This window comes from Coptis chinensis, chromosome 9 (assembly GCF_015680905.1).
Source record: "Coptis chinensis isolate HL-2020 chromosome 9, ASM1568090v1, whole genome shotgun sequence".
NCBI classification, from domain to species: domain Eukaryota; kingdom Viridiplantae; phylum Streptophyta; class Magnoliopsida; order Ranunculales; family Ranunculaceae; genus Coptis; species Coptis chinensis.
This window is the reverse complement of record NC_141464.1, coordinates 79681969-79701060: the sequence shown is the minus strand read 5'-3', so window position 1 is coordinate 79701060 and position 19092 is coordinate 79681969. Positions and strand designations below refer to the sequence as shown.

Sequence of the window (19092 nt, the reverse complement as noted above, 5' to 3'; positions counted from 1 at the left end):
AGCTTGGGAGAGCAGAAGATGGATTGATGAGTACACCGTACCGCGTGCATATATTTTATACTTGATTGGGTCTACCTATTTAAAGATAGTGGAAATGCTAGTGTTCACACTATGTTTCTCCCACTAATTGAAGACCTAGATGTTTGTGCTACTTATGCATGGGGAGTTGCAACCTTAGTTTATTTGTACTGCACTTTGACAAAGGCTGTGACCACGCAAAAGGGTAAATTACCTGAGAACATGTCTTCCTCCTTGACTCTGTTAATGGTGAGTCATTAAATATTCAATTTTCTTTTGTTGACCTTATTCAATTAGAACTTCATTTATTTTAGTTGCACTCTAAATCGTTAACTTTTTTTTAACTATTTAATTTATTTTATTTAATTTATTGTAGGTCATATTTAGGCCTTATTTGGACGTACATAACCCACCTCCAGTAGCGATTGATGGTACTTGATATGGTTGTGTAAACATTATTCTTAGTCTTCCACGTCCATTATCTATATCTTATACATCCCACCCAAGCACAGGAAAAGATTACATGTTGAAATTTGGATAACACATAAGAGTTTGAGATGAGTTCGTGAACAACTAACCCTTCTATGTTTGTGATTCCTAGTGATGTACTCCAAGATGAGATATTTTCTCATGTTTTTTGTAATATAATTTAGCAAAAAAGAATGATTGGCTGATCTAGAATGATTAGCATTACACCAAACAAAACCCTAAACTCATTAAAGATTTAAAATCTATACACAAAGTAATGAAAAACTTATGGTTTTCCAAACCTATAAAATTTAAGGAAAAAAATGATTGGTCCAACAAAACCCTAAAATCATGAAAAACTACAAATCTATATGAAGTAATAACAAAAATTAGAGTTTTCAAAACTAATTGAATTTGGAGAAAAAAAAAAGTAAAAACAATTAAGTGGTTTGAGGATAACATCAAACAAAATCCTACAATCTTAAAAAACTTAAAATATATACAAATTAATAAAAATAAATTAGCTGGGACTTTTTGAGCTAATAAAAGAAAATGAGTACAAGTAATTGGATTTAACATTACATCAAACAAAAGTCTAAAACCCTAAAAGATTTAAATTATATATTAAACAATAGAATTTAAGGTTTTATAAACTAACAAAATTTTAAGAAAAAAAACTTGATTGGTCCCAGCATTAAAATTTTCAGAGTGAATGGATGGAGTACGTTGTGGTGTTTTCGATCTTGAGACTAAATTTGTGTTGTTTTGGTTTCACGATTGGTTCTAATGCAATTTGTTGTATACCAAAAATAAAACTACTTAATTATCATGAATTATTGAGTATTTGTGTACAAATAGTCATTGTGATGTAATGACATAATTGGAAGTCAAAAAACACTAACAAATTTAGGACTGCTCATCCTTTACATGAGACAAATAACATGCAGCACAAGGAACATCACCGTATAGCTCGATAGATTTGATTGAGTTACAAGGTTTGGAATAAGGATTGAGACTTGGTTTGAGCAAAGGGTGCATGCAAATAAGAGCACAAACTGATTCGATGACTGTGGTAGCTTACATGAAGAAGAAAGGATAGTATCCTTGGCGGGCAAATAACATGATGGATGAAATAAATGAAATGATAAGGCAGCTAGAAATGTTCTCTATCATGCATGTTTTCAGAGAAGCAAACAAGCTAGCTGACACTTTAGCGGCGACTATACCCACAGCTAGCTATGTAGAGTTTACTCTTAGTTCTTTTTCAGAAGATGTAAAGAAGATTATTTTTGATGATGCCATGGGCAAAGAATATGTACGAGTGTAACCAAGCCATTATTTATATTCAATAAAATAGGGGTAAGGGCCCTCTCAAAAACCCTGCTTGCCTTTCAAAAAAAAAAAAAAAAAAACATGGAGATTTTTTGTTGGACGTGTTACTTTTTTTGTTTTTTAAACCCTAAGGTGTATTTAGTTTTAGTTTCTAGAGTTGGCTGCTAAATGACTTTTGATGACTGTTGGTATATGATTAAAAAAAATATTAATCTATTGCGTTTATTGGATTGCATTCACATTTGATTTAATGCAATTATCCTGGTTATTGAATGTGGGTTTTTAGCCCAATGTCGGCCCAGACTACTTAAACTTTTATTGGGCTTTTTCAAGCCCAAGGTCCAACAACTTATCTCTTCCTCCTTCTACTTAAAAAAAAAAACTCAACAAGTGACAAAAAACAAGGCTGAACCTCAAAAATGGCACTTCTCCCTGCTTTCCGTCACCTCATTTTCAACTTCACTTCAAAACAACCAAAAAAACCTCCTCATCTCACTCTCTTCTTCTTAAACCCAAAACCCTTCTCTCAACTCTTCAATCATTCTCCATCCTCAAAACTTCATTTCACTCCAAAGGGTATCTCTTTTTTCTCCTATATTTCACTTAAAAATCACTTCTTTAACTCTTTTTCACTACTAACACCTTCATTCTTATTGCAGATGAAGCTTCACTGACTTCAAAAAGTGAAAAAATGGGTTTTCAACCAATTAAACAAGTGCCCACTGAGAGTTCAAGTAGTACTATAGCTGCTATTGTTACTTCATTGGGTACTCAGCCTGGTGCAGTGGGCATTGTTAGATTATCTGGTCCTTCAGCTGTGGATGTCGCTAGTCGTGTTTTTCGACCAATGGGGAAGAGGAAAAAAAGCTTGGGAACAAGTTGTTGGAGGCCTAGAAGCCATTTTGTGGAGTATGGTGTGGTTTTGGACCGTGGTGGGAATGTTGTTGATGAGGTAGTATTACTATACAAGCTTTTTTAATGTATAGAATTGCATAGAAAGCATGTGAACTGTGAATATGTGTTAGTTGTTTAAGTTTCCATTGTTAATGTTGTTGTCCATTTTTGGGCTGTAATGTGGAAGATTGATAGATTTATAAGATGAAAAGAATATAACACGTGGTTTGTTTTAGTAAATATACAATTAGCAGAAAGTTGCTTATGACACTGTAATGTACGGAAACACGATACATGTTGGGTACCAAGTAGGCTATATATATAGCTATCTTATTTTGAAGGAAAGTTCAGTAAGTCAGACTTAGAAATGAAGTTTGTGTGTGAAATGGAATTTCTTTGCAATCAGTTTGATGAATTCTGCAATTTTATTTTGTGCAAGCGGGCTTTTGTGTGGGCGAGGAGAATGTATGGAATGGTTTACTCTGTTTTCATTTTAGGTTTTAGCAGTACCAATGTTGGCGCCAAGATCTTACACAAGAGAGGATGTGGTGGAACTTCAGTGTCATGGGAATGATGTATGTCTGCGGCGAGTTCTAAGAGCTTGCTTAGAAGCTGGGGCTAGGCTTGCAGAACCAGGTTGGTTTCGTTTTACACTTTGCTTTCAAAAGTTTGGAAATAGTTGTGATAGTTTGTTTTTAATAAGAATAAGGAGAAATGTTATTACTTTTAAAACGGAAAAGTAAATAAATCTACAAAAAGCTGCATTAGGTGGATCCAGGTCTTTTATGTTTACATCTGCGTTTAGGGAAGTTTGAGTAGAATTACATTGGGGTATGTTACTTATCTCTAGCAAATCATCAGGACAATACTTATGTTCACCAAGACAATAGTGACATCCCTTTTCTGGAGCTCAACGCAACTCCTTCAAAATAGAGTAATCATAGGAGTGATCTTGAATATAAGCTGAACTAGAGTTTTATTGTATATAGTGTTTTCGGCAGATTTCTTCTGAGAAAGTTTTAAATTTGGATCTGTGATCTACTTACTTGGAAATCTGGAATTATAAAGGAAGAAAAAGAAAATTGATTGTGGTGACGTCCAGTAGGTTTTTGATATGCATGAAGATTTATATTTGGATTCTCAAAAATAAAATTTCAAATCCGCAAACCGATGATAAAAAGTGGCCTACTCGGCAACGTAATCCCTTAGGGAAAACAAGTAGGATGTGAATGGAGATTTCTGTCACATCATAATAATAGATTGCATCATCACTCTCGCCATGGAAACACTGGTTGAGGTATCAAAAGTTTATAACACTCCTGCTAATTCAGCAGCAGCTAACTTCCTCTGAGTGTATCTGCCACTTGTATGTTATAAACTTATAATGTGTAACGAACTAAAGATACTGTCTGTCTTTCTTATTCAAAATTTGATGTTATCTGCTAGAAATGTTATATTCCCTATCACACCAATGTCTCTTTCTGTCAGGCGAGTTCACTCTCCGTGCTTTTCTAAATGGGCGTCTGGACCTCTCCCAAGCTGAAAACATTGAAAAACTTATTTCAGCAAAATCTGTGGCTGCTGCCGATGCAGCACTAGCCGGAATTCAGGTGTGCTATCTTTATACTCATATTCCAAAGAGACATTGTGTTTTGGGGATAGATCATTTTCCTATATATGGAACCATTGGTGATCATTTTGGTTCGAAGATACTTAGTAAACTTCTAATACTGAGACTTAATTAATATATTTTCTTTAGCAGGGAGGGTTCTCGGCTTTAGTCAAATCATTAAGGAGGCAGTGCATTGAGTTGCTAACAGAGATTGAAGCTCGTTTGGATTTTGATGACGAGATGCCTTCATTAGACTCCCACTCTTTGATGGATATGATACATGGCATGTGTCTAGATGTTGAAAAAGCCTTGGAGACTGCAAACTATGATAAGCTTCTACAATCGGGATTACAGGTATGATATTTTTTTGGAGATGTCTGAATGTTCTTGCTTTTGTTTTCTTAATAGTTAAGGCCAGGAGATCACTTGCATTGAGACTAGGATGTATAAAGTCAATAATCTCTATTCTCTACCACTAAATTTTTTTTAAAAAAGAAGATAATTTAGCGTCTCTCTCTGAACGTAATAAACTTCTATGTTGGCTTGACCGTTTTATATATTTTTCTGAGATATCTGTTTATTGTCACCATCTGAGTACTTTGTTGTGGCGTACTACAGTTACAAGGATTATTTTAGGTTTTAACTCAAGTCCAAGCATTTATGAGGAAGTTTCTTTTGCAGATAGCAATTGTTGGCCGGCCAAATGTTGGGAAGTCCAGCCTGCTCAATGCATGGAGCAAAGTAGGTTTAAGAATTTGATCTACCATAATTATTTCCTGTGTTGATATTTTATTCATGTTTGCTTGTTCATGATCAATGAGCTAATGTTGTACATAATATAGTCATGCTGACTAGCTTCACTATGCTTTGGTTCTTTCATTTCAATCCTGAATCGACAAAACTCAGTTTCAACATATAGGAAAGCAGTCTCAAGTATGTGGTGCTCCCCAAGGTCTTCATAGCAACACACTAGGAACATACCTAGGGACCTCAAGTGGCAAGCTCACATGTCAGAAAAAACCATTACAAGATATGGGAACCAAAGTACCCAAACGCCTAAGGACTGTTTTTTATATTTGCTAATTTAAAATGTAGACAAACACCTACGTAAAATTGAACGTTTTCAACAAGAAAACGGTGAGGGCTGTGGTGTCATTTTCAGTTGCTTGACTTGAAAATTAACGGTCAACCCAAGTTGACCGTGTGTTTGGAGGGGAGACCCTAATTTCCCATCTAGGGGGGAGGTTAATGCTAGTTAACCCATTCTTTTTATTATTGTTGAATGCCGCATGCGTCTTAATCATGCTATGTTTCCTTTTAGCATGCAGAGTGAGAAAGCAATAGTTACTGAAATCGCAGGAACCACGAGGGATGTAGTTGAAGCCAGCATTAATGTTCATGGTATTCCTATCACTCTTCTTGATACTGCAGGTATCAGGGAAACTGAAGATATCGTTGAGAAGATAGGTAATGACTGTTCTGTATTTGTAGATAAGTTATCTTATTATGAACGGCATATCTTTTCTTAATGTTACGATTTTACTATGATGTAGGTGTGGAGAGATCAGAAGCAGTTGCAATGGGTGCTGATGTGATTATTATGACTGTAAGTGCTATGGATGGGTGGACTTCTGATGATGCTGAACTTCTTGAGCGCATTCAAGTTAATCAGGTTTGTGGAAATCACCTGTCCTCTCTTTGCCTACCTAGTTTGCTTGTTTATTTTTATTGAATGAACTTAGCTACCTTTATATATTGATTGAAGAAATTATATTGATGGAGCCTGGAGTAATGGACACTACCAGATAAAGCTATACACATCATCTTTTTCTTGTTTGTGTTTCCCTTACATATTACTTACTTCATATATGAAATAGAATATGCATCTTAGTACTCTGCTTTTAAATAACTGGCGATATATGTGAATGAATTGGTAATCCGCACATGTTGATTTTGTTCTTTGTAAAAATGCAGGAGATTACAGGTTCTTCTGCACCAATGATTCTTGTAATTAACAAGATAGACTGCGCTCCATCTGAGTCGGTTGAAACTATTGAAAGGGTTGTCACTCCTTTCAATAAGCATGTCTTAACATGTGCTGTCAATGGTCAGGGTATACCTGATTTGGAGTCTGCACTAATAGAGATTGCAGGACTTGACCGCATTCCAGCAGGAGGGCGTCGTTGGGCAGTAAACCAGGTTATTCTATATCCATACGGTGTTAAGCCTTTTCTGTATTTTTCATTAGTTTTGCTCAGTATTCATTTTAAATTGTGGAACACTTGGAACACCCTAGCTACCAATTTGGTATACATTAGGAGTACGCCTAAATGATAAGGATGATGGATATGTGAATAGTACAGGAAATTGCTAACCAGCCACATAATCACATAATACAATCAGCAGGACATGATCTCAACCGACATTGGTATTACCTGTGCCAAAACATTTTTCTGTATTAGTTTATAACATATGCAATAGTAAATGGACCAAGAGATACCATATGTCCATATTTCAATATAGGGGACAGCTAGCATCACCCTACTACTACAGAGTACAGACTGAAGAAATGCCCTAGCTGATTTGCATCTGTACTGTACACATGTAGAGATGTACTACTTTTCTACTTTTATGTTGGGAATATATACTGAACCAACTTTTGAGCTAATGTTTGAAGCTTATACTGATTTGTGTAATTGTGTTGTGTTGTGTTGTTGTGCTGACGAGTCGACAGAGACAATTTGAACAGCTCGTACGAACAAAGGAAGCTCTAATGAGGTTGAAGTCATCTATAGAAGAGGAGATGCCTCTGGATTTTTGGACTATCGATTTGAGGGAAGCTGCCTTGGCTCTTGCGCAAATAAGTGGAGAAGATATCTCCGAAGAAGTCTTGTCCAACATCTTTAGCAAATTTTGTATTGGAAAATAGCTTTGAAATTGCTCCCTGTGCAAGTGCTGTATATTATCCTTACTTTTTTTTTTCTTGATTTTGCCTGTGCTGTAAATTAACTGAAGGTGGACATACTCCATTCTTTTTGCCACAAGTTAATAAAATTATTATCAGTGTATTCCACATGGTTAAGAGTCGTGTCTCTTTCTACAAGAGCTAACCGAAAGAAAATGTGTAAGAGTCAGAGAACAAACAAGCTTATCTTATTGCAGGAGAACTTATGCATTAAACATTGTGAAAGTGGGAATAAAGATATTAGAGGTGTGATAAAAAGAACATCAAAAACGGGTATTTGGAGACTCAGACATTTGTGAAGCATTGTCACCTTGATTCATCTCCCTTCGTTTCTTCCATCGCTCTATCTCCTTGAGTAACAAGCCTTGTTCTTCTGCATCTTCATTTATTTTCTTCTTTCTTATCACATGTATTCCCTTCTTTAGTTGGTCTCCTAGATTAAAACACATTTTCTCTTCCAAGCCTACAGTGTAACAACTTTAAGTTTGGAAAAATGATATACCAACAATTTTGTCTTCATCGTACTAGCTACAAATCTGTCGTTGGAAACAACGGCAAATATAATAGCCATCATGCATGCATGTTAACATATTTTTACCATGCACCACTACCTGCACTCCACTACACTTGGCCACTTGTCTTCATCAGTTTTCAAAGCCATCCATATTTCACATACTGATATCTCACTGATATATCGAAAAGTCAGACTGACAATTAGAGGGTAAAACAGTAAAATGCAATCCTAATTTCCGAACGAGATATCAAACGAAATATCGAAATATTTAAACCGTAGTAGGGATTTATAGGAGGCTTCAAAACCGCAGTGTTCTTCTAGCTTCATCCTCTTTTCTGGTTTTGACAAACTTTCCTTGTTTGGCAACCAAGCGTTACAGGTATACTCTCTCTTTTTATCTCTGTTTATGTTTCATTTCTACCTGAACCATTGTTTTATAGTATAAGTTTTGCATATAGAAGGGGAAAGTTTGTGTCTTTATATTCATTTGAGTGGTTTTTAAGTAATTTTGAAACAAGCCCAGAGAAGGTTTGTTCATATTATAATGTCATTTGTATTGCTTTGTGTTTGTTGGTTGTTACAGAAAGTTTTGAAGCTGTACCTAGAAGGAGTAAGAATAATGCATGCTTATAGTGGGGCTGCTGTTACTGGTGCTGTTCAACAGCCCATTTGGACAAAAGGTTCTGCCTTTCCTTTTAAGGGAATATCAATGGTGGATTGTCGTTTCAAGTAAAGGTTGATTTTGTGAAGCCTTGTAAAGCTTCTTATATTAAAGGGAGCTTGGTTACTGGTAGACCATCGTCTTCTGCATCGGTACCTATTCCAGAGTTTGAAGGTATTGTTAGTTATTTGAGCTTTAACAATAAGTTAGGCCTCTTTATCATTGTCAGATAACTGCATTTGTTCGTTTTATGCAATAATATCACCTTACATTAGAGATATGTTTGATAGCTGCCAATGCCACTTTGCAAGAATCCATCTGTTTTGCTCAATTAAAAAGTGAAAAATGGTAGTTGGTCACTGCATTGAGAAATATAGTAACTGTCACGTACATTCGGAACCTAGCTTATTGGTTAACAAACTTCATAGACTGTTCAACAGGGGATGAGAACGGTTTTGTTGATTATGGTCTGGCTGAATTAGACCCAGAAGTGCATTCGTTAATTGGCAAGGAAAAGCAACGACAGTTCAAAAGTTTAGAGCTCATTGCTTCAGAAAACTTCACATCTCGAGCAGTTATGGAAGCAGTTGGCTCTTGTCTGACAAACAAGTATTCTGAAGGTCTGCCTGGTAAAAGGTAAAACTGGAGATTAAATACCCTTCATTAATAATGCGCTTCAGCCTTCTGGCTTATAAAAAACAAATACTGATTTTTATGGAAGTGGTATAGGTACTATGGTGGCAATGAATACATTGATGAGTTGGAGACACTTTGTCAACAGAGAGCGTTGTCTGCATATCACTTGGATGGAAAAAAATGGGGTGTCAATGTTCAACCCTTATCTGGGTCTCCTGCTAACTTTGCAGTTTACACTGCACTTCTTAGTCCCACCTAATCAATCATGGTAAGTTCATGCATCTGGCTCTTTTTAGCTTTACTATCTATATTCATTGCATTGTAGTTAGTTTAGGGTAATTGGATACTTTTTTTCTGAATGAATCCATTCTAAGTTCTGATTGTTAGGGTTTGGATCTACCACATGGAGGGCATTTGTCTCATGGATTCATGACTCTTAAAAGACGAGTATCTGCCACTTCTAAATATTTTGAATCTATGCCTTATAGGCTTGATGAATCTACAGGTACTGTATTTAATTTGTGATTGTCAGAGATCGCCTGGTGATACTGCTTGGGACGAGTTGTTAATAGAAAACTTGTTAATTGACTGAATACAGGCCTAATTGACTATGAAATGCTTGAGAAAACAGCCATTCTTTTTCGACCGAAGCTCATGATTGTTGGTGCTAGTGCATACCCTCGAGATTTTGATTATCCTCGTGTGAGAAAGGTATATATACTGGTTCTGCTTCTAAAATTGAGTATTTACAAGTGACTAGAGTTTTGTATGTTAACTTCAATATGCATATTTGTTATGCTTTGGAAGATAGCAGATGCTGTAGGTGCTTTTCTGATGATGGATATGGCTCACATTAGTGGACTGGTTGCTGCTTCTGTGGTTGCTAACCCCTTTGAGTACTGTGATGTCGTAACTACAACAACACACAAGGTATCAATTGAAATATTTTTATTGTACTTAAATCTTGTGCTCTAGTCTTTTGCTCTAATTCTTCCTACATTTAGGGATTTTAAAATAATAATAATAATAATAATAGATAAAAATATATAAAATTTGCAGAAAAATTTATCTTTTCTTGTTGTTTTTCCATAGGAGTGCAACTTTTGAGTCTAATTTATTTTGTGCCATGTTATTGTTTAAGTTCCGTTGATAATGCTTAAGATATGAGTTGATGCTTTCAGAATTAGCTGTTTATATGCTTTGAGATTGAAGGTATGAGTTTGAAATTTTTTCCCCACATCTGCACCTTCAAATCAACTCTTCCTTCTTCTCAAAACTCAAATATGCCTAACTCTATTTGTAATGGAAGTATATTCCATTTGGGAGGATTTGTGGTTTTGGTAGCCTTCTCTTAAAGTTGCTGCTCTTATATGTGATGAAGTGGATATATTTTACTTGTTCCATTATTGTTCCAGTTAAACACATTATGCATAAACAACAGAGGAGATTTCCAGGATATTGCAAAGTTTCTTTTACTCCTTGTGCAGTATGAGATGGCCAGATGGGTATTGCACAATGTGATAAATAAACATCACCCCAATAACCCAATTTACAACTTATGAGATCCATGCTTATCCTTAGTGTTGGGCTAATGGTAGCTTAAATTGTTACTTTAGTTCCTCATATGTAAAAACACGCTTGTTGTGCAATTCCAAAGTATACTATTGTTAATAAGAATATCAGATGCAGGTGCCAGCTAGCTTAGTTGGTAAATTCTTTGGGTGATTATACCAGAGGTCTGGATTCAACCCCACCAGCATTACCAAGTTACTGATCTCAATAAAAACAGGCCAATAAAAATAATAATAGAAGAAATATATCAGATTTATGCATAAGATCATTGTAATACCCTTCTGACACTCCTTGATGGACTCCTCATGAAGATGAGTGAGGGGATGGTATTTTTTGTTAAAGATGACATTGTCACCATTGTTATCCTCACAAAACATCGGCTCGTACTGAATCTTGATGTCTAATATCGAAGCATGTTGGAAGTTTGCAAATTTGGAATCATCTCATGATTAGGGTAAAAACACCATGGAACTCTTATCCTGAGTTCCTGACTACATGACTTACGTCAGTTTGTTTGTTAGACCTCTTTTTTTTCCTTGACAATTATTTCATGAATAGCCTGATATATAGAGATGTTATAATTGTTTTTTCTCCCAATATCTTGTTACAGTCATTACGAGGTCCTAGAGGTGGCATGATCTTCTTCAAGAAAGACACTGTTCTAGGAGTTGATCTGGAATCTTCCATTAATAATGCAGTTTTCCCTGGCTTACAGGTCAGACGAATCGCACATCTTTCCTCAGTAATCTCACCTATTAGATTACTCTTGATGTGTGCATAGATGTCGAGTTTTTTTATTTGTTACTTCATTCTTCTCCTGAAAAGAGCCCGACATAACATATTTAAGACAGGGAGGTCCGCATAACCACACAATTGGAGGACTGGCAGTATGTTTGAAACATGCTCAATCCCCAGAGTTTAAAGCCTATCAGAACCAGGTATGCTTATCACCTCGAGCTTAGCATACTTGCTGCTAGTCTTCTACCTATTTAAATATAGTGAGCTCATTTTCTGTTTGCTGGTTGTAAATTCAGGTTGTTTCTAATTGCAAAGCTCTTGCCAGTCGATTGATAGAGCTGGGTTATGAACTAGTTTCTGGTGGGAGTGATAATCACTTGGTTCTGGTGGATCTTAGGCCATTGGTAAGCAGCTGTATTCTCTTTCCGGGTTTCCTAATATAGTGCAATGCAGAACTCATCTTGTTTCTTGACCCTCCCCGATAGTCAATTGAGTTTATCAGTTCTAAACAATGGCTTAGCCATTTGTTTCTGAACACGGGCGTTATTTCTTTTACACTTCTAAAATCAAATCCTTTTTACTCGAGTAGTAGTCAAAATTTTATACTGTAGGTTGCATTTTCACTTGATTTAGATCTAGATATATGTATGTTCACCTGCCAAAGTTTCATGTGACCGTAGATACACTGCAATCCAAATCTTATGTCCATCTTGATCACTTGCCTTTTGATACTTTTATCACCCTTTGTCTTCTTTTGCCATTGGCTGATGTTCATGAATGTTCTTTTTCTGTGAAAGGGTATGGATGGTGCTCGAGCCGAGAAAATTTTAGACATGGCATCAATCACTCTCAACAAAAACTCAGTGCCTGGTGAGCCTGCCTGTTTGAGATGTCTCTCTTTCTCTCATTCCTTCATTAGTTACTCTCTCATTTTGGTTGTTTTTCATGATTTTGTTTCAAAGGCGACAAAAGTGCACAAATCCCTGGGGGCATTCGTATTGGAACACCTGCGATGACTACTAGGAAATTTACAGAAAAGGAATTTATAGCAATTGCAGACTTCATTCACGAGGGAATACAAATTGCTCTTGAAGCAAAGAAGTCTACTAATGGGTCAAAGCTTCAAGATTTTATAAATTCAATTGGATCTCCAGACTTCTACTTAAATGATCGTATTTCTGATCTACAAAGAAGAGTTGAAGCTTTCACCACACAGTTTCCTTTGCCTGGAATATAAATGGAGAGTTGAAGTTCTAGACCACCCCCCACAGTTTCCTTTGTCTGAAATATAAGTGGTTTTTGTTACTGAAAGTGTTAAATCTGTACTTTACGCAAAGTATCTTTCCCTATATCCTTTCTAGGATAAAAGACCAATGTGTTCAGAGAAATGGATCAAAATCTTCTTAACATGTATCAATACATTTTATATTTTTTTATATTTTCCTTGTGTCCATGCAAAATCTAGTAATTATCTACTGTCAGTTTTGGGGTGAGTGGGTGACGCACAACGTACACATCAAATTTTGCCTGAATCCTCGTGCACGTGAATTTAAATATTGGTCTCTTGCATTCTTGTGTGGTTTATGAGTTTATCTTTGATTACTTGTTAGTTGTTAGGTATTGGTTCGTCGGTGGTTTTGTTGTTGTTATGTGTTCGCACAACAAGAGGATAAATGTGATGATTCCCCTACATGTGTAATACCATCAACTTAGCTGGAGAATCGCAACCAAAACTCCAAAGTTTAGTCTATGAATCAAGACTAAACGACATGAATATGCACATAAACTCTTCAAGTTCTAAAGAGGCAAAGCTTATAAAAGCTTATATAAGTTTATTTCTGCGTTCTTAGTCGGTTCAGAAACAAAGAGACAGAGACTGAACACTGAAGTGAAGTGTATAAAACGGAATGCTAAACATTGAGAGTGCTAAACAACAATTAATCAACATGAACAACCCCAACAAGAGTAAACTCGCAGTTGCTCAATATAATGCAGATGCAAAGCTCTCTGATGAGTTTGAACACTCCAAGGAAGATCCATGCAACTCATTTAACTACACAGAATCAGTGAAATCATCACCAGAATCATCACTATCTGGGGAACAAATTACTGCTTATTTATCGAAAATGCAAAGAGGTGGTTATATTCAGTCCTTTGGGTGTTTGTTTGCTATTGAAGAGCCTTGTTTTAGAATCTTAGCTTACAGTGAAAACTCAACTGATTTGTTGGGTCTAAATACTTCAGTAAAGTCTACACAGTTTGAGTGCTTGCTTGGCTTTGATGCACGAATATTCTTTACCGAGCATTCTGCCGCGTCTTTGACTAAAGCTGCTTCTTACCAAGATCTTTCGCTTGCAAATCCAGTTTGGGTCGTTTCCGAAAGTACCCAAACACCATTTCTTGCCATACTTCATAGGATTGATGTGGGAATTCTGATTGATTTTGAGCCAGCTATACAAGGTGACCCTGCTTTTACTATTGATGGAGCTATACGGTTGCAAAAGCTTGCACTCCAAGCAATATCGCGGTTGCAGTCACTTCCTGGGTCAGATATTGATGCATTGTATGATACAGTTGTGGAAAATGTCAAAGAGCTTACTGGGTATGACAGGGTCATGATTTATAAGTTCCATGAGGATGAACATGGTGAGGTGGTGTCCGAGAAAAGGAGGAATGACTTGGAACCATACTTGGGCTTGCATTATCCAGCTATAGATATCCCTCAAGCTGCTCGTTTCTTGTTCAATAAGAATCGTATGAGGTTGATATGCAATTGTCGAGCAAATCCGGTTAGAGTCATTCGGAGTGTCGAGTTGGAACGACCTCTTGTCTTGGTCAATTCAACCCTCAGAGCACCCCATGGTTGTCACGCAGAGTACATGGCTAATATGGGCTCCGTTGGTACACTAGTGATGGCAATCATGGTCAATGAGAATAATATAATGAAGCTATGGGGATTGGTTTCTTGCCACCATGTTAGCCCTCGTTACATTCCATATCCGATTCGTCATGCTTGTGAGTTCATGATGCAGGCATTTGGGTTGCAGTTAAGTATTGAATTTCAATTGGCATTACACGCAGCAGAGAAGAAGATTCTTAAGACTAAGACCATGATGTCTGATATGGTCCTCAAGGAAGATCCATTTGGGATAGTGACCAAGTCCCCAAGTATCATGGACCTTGTGAATTGTAATGGGGCTGCATTTTGCTATGGAGGGGTTTATCGAATGTTGGGTGTGACGCCTAGTGAACTACAGCTAACAGATATAACAGAATGGTTGCTTGCATATGACAAAGATTTAACTGTGTGGAGTACAGATAGTTTAACTGATGTTGGTTACCCCCATGCATCTACACTTGGTGATGCTGTATGTGGCGTGGCGGCAGCAAGGATTGCAGCAAAAAACTTCTTATTTTGGTTTAGATCTGAAACTGAGAAAGAAATCAAATGGGGAGGAGCTAACAACCATAAGAAGGATAAGGATGATGGTAAAAGAATGCACCCAAGATCTTCATTCCAGGCTTTTCTTGAAGTGGTCAAGAATAAGAGTGTCCCTTGGAAGTCATGGGAAATGAATACTATTCGTTTGTTACAGCTTACCCTGCAGGGCTCGTTCCAAGATATAGATAATGATGGTGCTAAAATGACAATCCGTGCTTATCAGACTGGTTTGCTGACGAATGAAATGACTAGAATGATCGATACAGCTATAGCACCAATTCTGGCAGTTGATTTAAATGGGAACATCAATAGGTGGAATTTAAAAGTTGCTGAACTAACAGGCTTACCTGCAAGCGAAGCAGTTGGGAGATCACTGGTCTATGAGCTGGTTCATGAGGAATCTCGCGGAGATTTCGGAAATTGTTTGTCTCGTGCTTTACAAGGTATGTTGTTCCTACGAAAATAACCAGGGCCCTTCTAGCAATGTAGAATGTAATAACATTTGACAAATCTGTTTCTGCTTAACTATTTCGTCATTTACTTTGAGGTGTTGAACAATTCTCTTTCATGCCTTCGATCGTTAAAGCCATGATTCTTCATGTGAATTTGATTTGTAGGTGAGGAGGACGATAATGTTGGTTTGAGGTTGAAGACTCTAGGAAAGAAACAACCAAACGAGTCTGTGTTCATCGTGGCCAATGCATGCTCATGCAAAGATTACGCAAACAATGTTACTGGTGTGTGCTTTGTAGGTCGAGATGTCACTGAAGTGGAAATTCTCAAGGCTAAGTTTATGCACTTGCAAGAGGATTACAAAGCTATTAATACACAGTTTAAATCCATTGATTCCACCCTTATTCGCCACAGATGAGAATGCTCGATGTTCTCAATGGAATGCATCAATGGAAAAGCTAACCGGTTGGAAAAGTAGTGAAGTAATTGGAATGATGATTCCCGGGGAAATCTTTGGTGGATTGTGCCGAATGAAAACTCCAGATGATGTTATCAAACTTATGGTTTTGTTGTATCAAACACAGTGCAACCAAGAGAATGAAAAGCTCCGATTCGCTTTCTTCAGTAAGGAAGATACATATGTCGACGCCATGTTGACAACAAATAAGAGGATTGACATGAAGGGAAACACTGTTGGTTGCTTTTGCTTTTTAGCAAATTGTGCAGACATTACTTGGGATGCATTGCTTTTGAAGACTCGAGAATTTGGAATACATTCGACATGAGAAGAAAATTGCGTCCAAGGGATTTCAGTTTAGACTAAATTCTGAAGAGTGTTCATGTTTCAAGTAATCAAAGCCACGAATTCAGAAATATATAAGATAAGTAATTAAGTCTCCACTCTCTAACTAGTTGGTTTTACTTGTAATGTTTGTAAACTTGTGATGCTTCTCCTACTAGTTTCACTTTTAATGCAATTGTGTCCTGTATGTCTCATTGTACATGGTTTTATGTATGTATTGTAATTAAGTGTACGTGTTGCTCCCAAACTTTGTTCCTGATGCTCATATCATACAAATCCTTCTGTGTAGTCGCATAAAATTTTCTTATATGATTCAATTCACGTCTCTAATTCGTTTCCCGTGGTAGGTTTAATTGTCTTCGACCTTTATAACTTGTACCTGTGGTTGGTTTTATAGTCTAGTTCATTTCAGGATAGGAATCTGAATTCACGTTACCAGATGCTGTTTCTCACCATTTTTTTCCTGTGTCTAGAGTATGCTAGCTTTTCTACAAATGAGACTTCCAACCAGTAAGATTATTGCATTCCTGAGTGTAGTCAAGCATTGTTGTGTATAGTAATACCAAAGTAATCGCCTCAATATACTCTTGATAACTCCCATAGCAACTCCTCAAATTGACCAAGGATACTGTAGATAGTCACCATCATGGACCCCTGGATGGAAATTATTTTCACAAACCCGAGAGTTGGCTCTTGTAAAGAACTTACTGGCCATGGTGAGGTTATCTAGGGGTGTTCATTCGGGTCGGGTCTGGTTATCCGTATCCGAAAAATCAGTTTTTATCGGTTTCGGGTACAGGTAACCAGCCCCAGGGTGGTGTTGCAGCAGATACAATACCATTTTGAGAATCATTCTGAAATGCATCCAAGTTGTTTCTCCAAGATCTATAAGTGTTTCTTCTCAAATTTAATAGAGTTCTTGTGCTTCCAGATTTCATAGAGTAAGGCTAGGCAATATAAACCTCTTCTATTTAGATTATCATAATCATCAAGGAGCCAAGACAGAAAGAGTTCAATCCATTGCCTACTATCAAATTGAGCATGAGCACTAATATTAATAGCAGCCTCAGATGCAAACCAGATCCCTTTTACCCAGTCACATTCAGTAGTAAGAGTATAAGAGTATAGGATAGATGATTTGATGAGCTATACACTTATACAGCTTGCTACGTATCTTGTATACAAACCAAATGCTTTAACGTCCCCTGCCACCACGACCCCCTTCCCAGTGGCCCAGTGAAATCTCATATGCAAGTTTCAACGTCCCTCTGCCACCGAAATTGAATCTCATGGTGCTAGGTTTAATGTCCCCCACAAAATGCACAACCACACCACATCGCATAAGTGCATAACACAAACTAACTCCAGCCCAGTACGACATTTGGTATAGTCACTTATAGTCACTTATCTTAATGTAGCCTCAGATGCTTTATTTCCATCACTGAATCACATGACATCAGCCGCTGATGGCTGATGCATCCATAGTAAAGCATACCTCTAACCTCTTAATCAATGATGTCATGTTGATGACACAATTTTGCTCGGTAAACTTCAGGACTTCTAAGGCGCAACATTGTGCCATTGACAGAGTCAAGGCAGAAGAGCCATTGCTCGTAATTTAGTTACACTATTTATGACTATATTTGCAGCAATGCACTATCTCAAAAGAGTTTGTAAATTCATTGACCGCATGTGTCACATCCTAAATTTCCAGAAAATTTAAAATAGAGAATTATCCAAGATATAATTATCTCAATCGTCGCCCTATTTAATCATCTGAAAAATCCATATTGAAACGAAATCCTAATAACATATTATTATATTATCAACCACGATATTAAAATATGAGATCAAATTTAAAACCAAAAAGAACAATCTTTCAATCACATTACTAAACTATAAAGAAACTAACCAACTTTATTACATCCGTCTCAAAACAAAACCGTACACTTCAGAAAAACTTAAACCAGAAGACTCCAAAATCTCAAAGAGTTTGTAAATTCATTGACAGCATGTGTCACATCCTAAATTTCCAGAAAATTTAAAATAGAGAATTATCCAAGATATAATTATCTCAATCGTCGCCTTATTTAATCATCTTAAAAATCCATAATGAAACGAAATCCTAATAACATATTATTATATTATCAATGGCTTATATTAAAATATGGGATCAAATTTAAAACCAAAAGAACAATCTTTCAATCACATTACTAAACTATAAAGAAACTAACCAACTTTATTACATATCCAAAAACAAAAATATTACACTTCAGAAAAAACTTAAACCAAAAAGACTCCAAAAGAAAATCTAAATCATCACTGGCCCTTATCCACTACACTCCACCATCTATGTTTACAAAAACACACCACGTTGCAAAACAAAGAACATGGATTGACAAATTAATTCTTTCGGGTTTGAATAAGGGTAAAAATATAAAAATAATATGTTCAATATTTCCAAATAAAGGAATATACTATTACAATCATTTCAACTTGGAAGACAAAGTTAGTTCGTTTTTCTCAAAACGGCATGTAGTTTTTCCCAAGTAAAAAAGATTTCACCCTCAATATAAAATTCCAACTTTCTCATATAATAACATTCCCAATTTCACTCACAACATAAATAACCATTTTATATTTCCTTATTAAATGCACATATAATAACCCTAATTAAATATGAGTTTGATACACCTTACCTTTATGCCAACCGCGCCGTCTTAGGGTAGGATATTTAAATCTTTGTATAAAAAGATTAATAGATTCTACCCTCCTACAAAAGCGAAGTTAGACATCACAATAAAAATGATTTATCTTAGTTAGTCAAATTTCTATTCATAATCAAACCTCATTTAAAACATTTAAGATCTAATTAATATAAATATGGTTAGCCCCTCCATATTGGAAAATACCACTTATCATAATACCTATATCAAGGGGTAGTCATTTATATGGAAATATCATTCGTCATAAAAGTTTCTAGTG

General features: G+C 36.4%; 2 protein-coding genes and 1 pseudogene across 4 annotated transcripts; all 3 read left to right on the top strand.

Moving 5' to 3' along the window:
- The first annotated feature begins 2218 nt into the window (after positions 1–2218).
- On the top strand, positions 2219–7406 carry LOC147478464 (uncharacterized). 2 transcript variants are annotated; one of them, XM_086582456.1, is made up of 10 exons: positions 2219–2394; positions 2478–2770; positions 3210–3348; positions 4201–4322; positions 4475–4678; positions 5006–5065; positions 5653–5791; positions 5878–5996; positions 6299–6523; positions 7059–7406. In XM_086582456.1, exons 1-10 carry the CDS (start codon positions 2238–2240, stop codon positions 7251–7253), a joined length of 1653 nt encoding a protein of 550 aa, XP_086438582.1. In that variant the 5' UTR covers positions 2219–2237; the 3' UTR covers positions 7254–7406. The 2 variants fall into 2 exon arrangements, with proteins under 2 accessions (XP_086438582.1, XP_086438581.1); XM_086582455.1 differs by having other exon boundaries at positions 4472–4678.
- Positions 7407–8388: 982 nt separating this feature from the next.
- On the top strand, positions 8389–12846 carry LOC147478463 (serine hydroxymethyltransferase 3, chloroplastic-like; annotated as a pseudogene). Its single transcript, XR_015207627.1, has 11 exons — positions 8389–8638; positions 8905–9100; positions 9194–9368; positions 9488–9605; positions 9699–9811; positions 9908–10030; positions 11283–11387; positions 11524–11610; positions 11707–11814; positions 12208–12280; positions 12373–12846. The product of XR_015207627.1 is annotated as a serine hydroxymethyltransferase 3, chloroplastic-like (transcript).
- A 493-nt stretch (positions 12847–13339) lies between these two features.
- On the top strand, positions 13340–16323 carry LOC147478462 (phytochrome E-like). The gene is given in 3 exon segments (XM_086582454.1): positions 13340–15295; positions 15470–15675; positions 15677–16323. Coding segments are annotated over 3 exon segments (2559 nt in total). The 5' UTR covers positions 13340–13356; the 3' UTR covers positions 16091–16323.
- The last annotated feature ends 2769 nt before the right edge of the window (positions 16324–19092 follow it).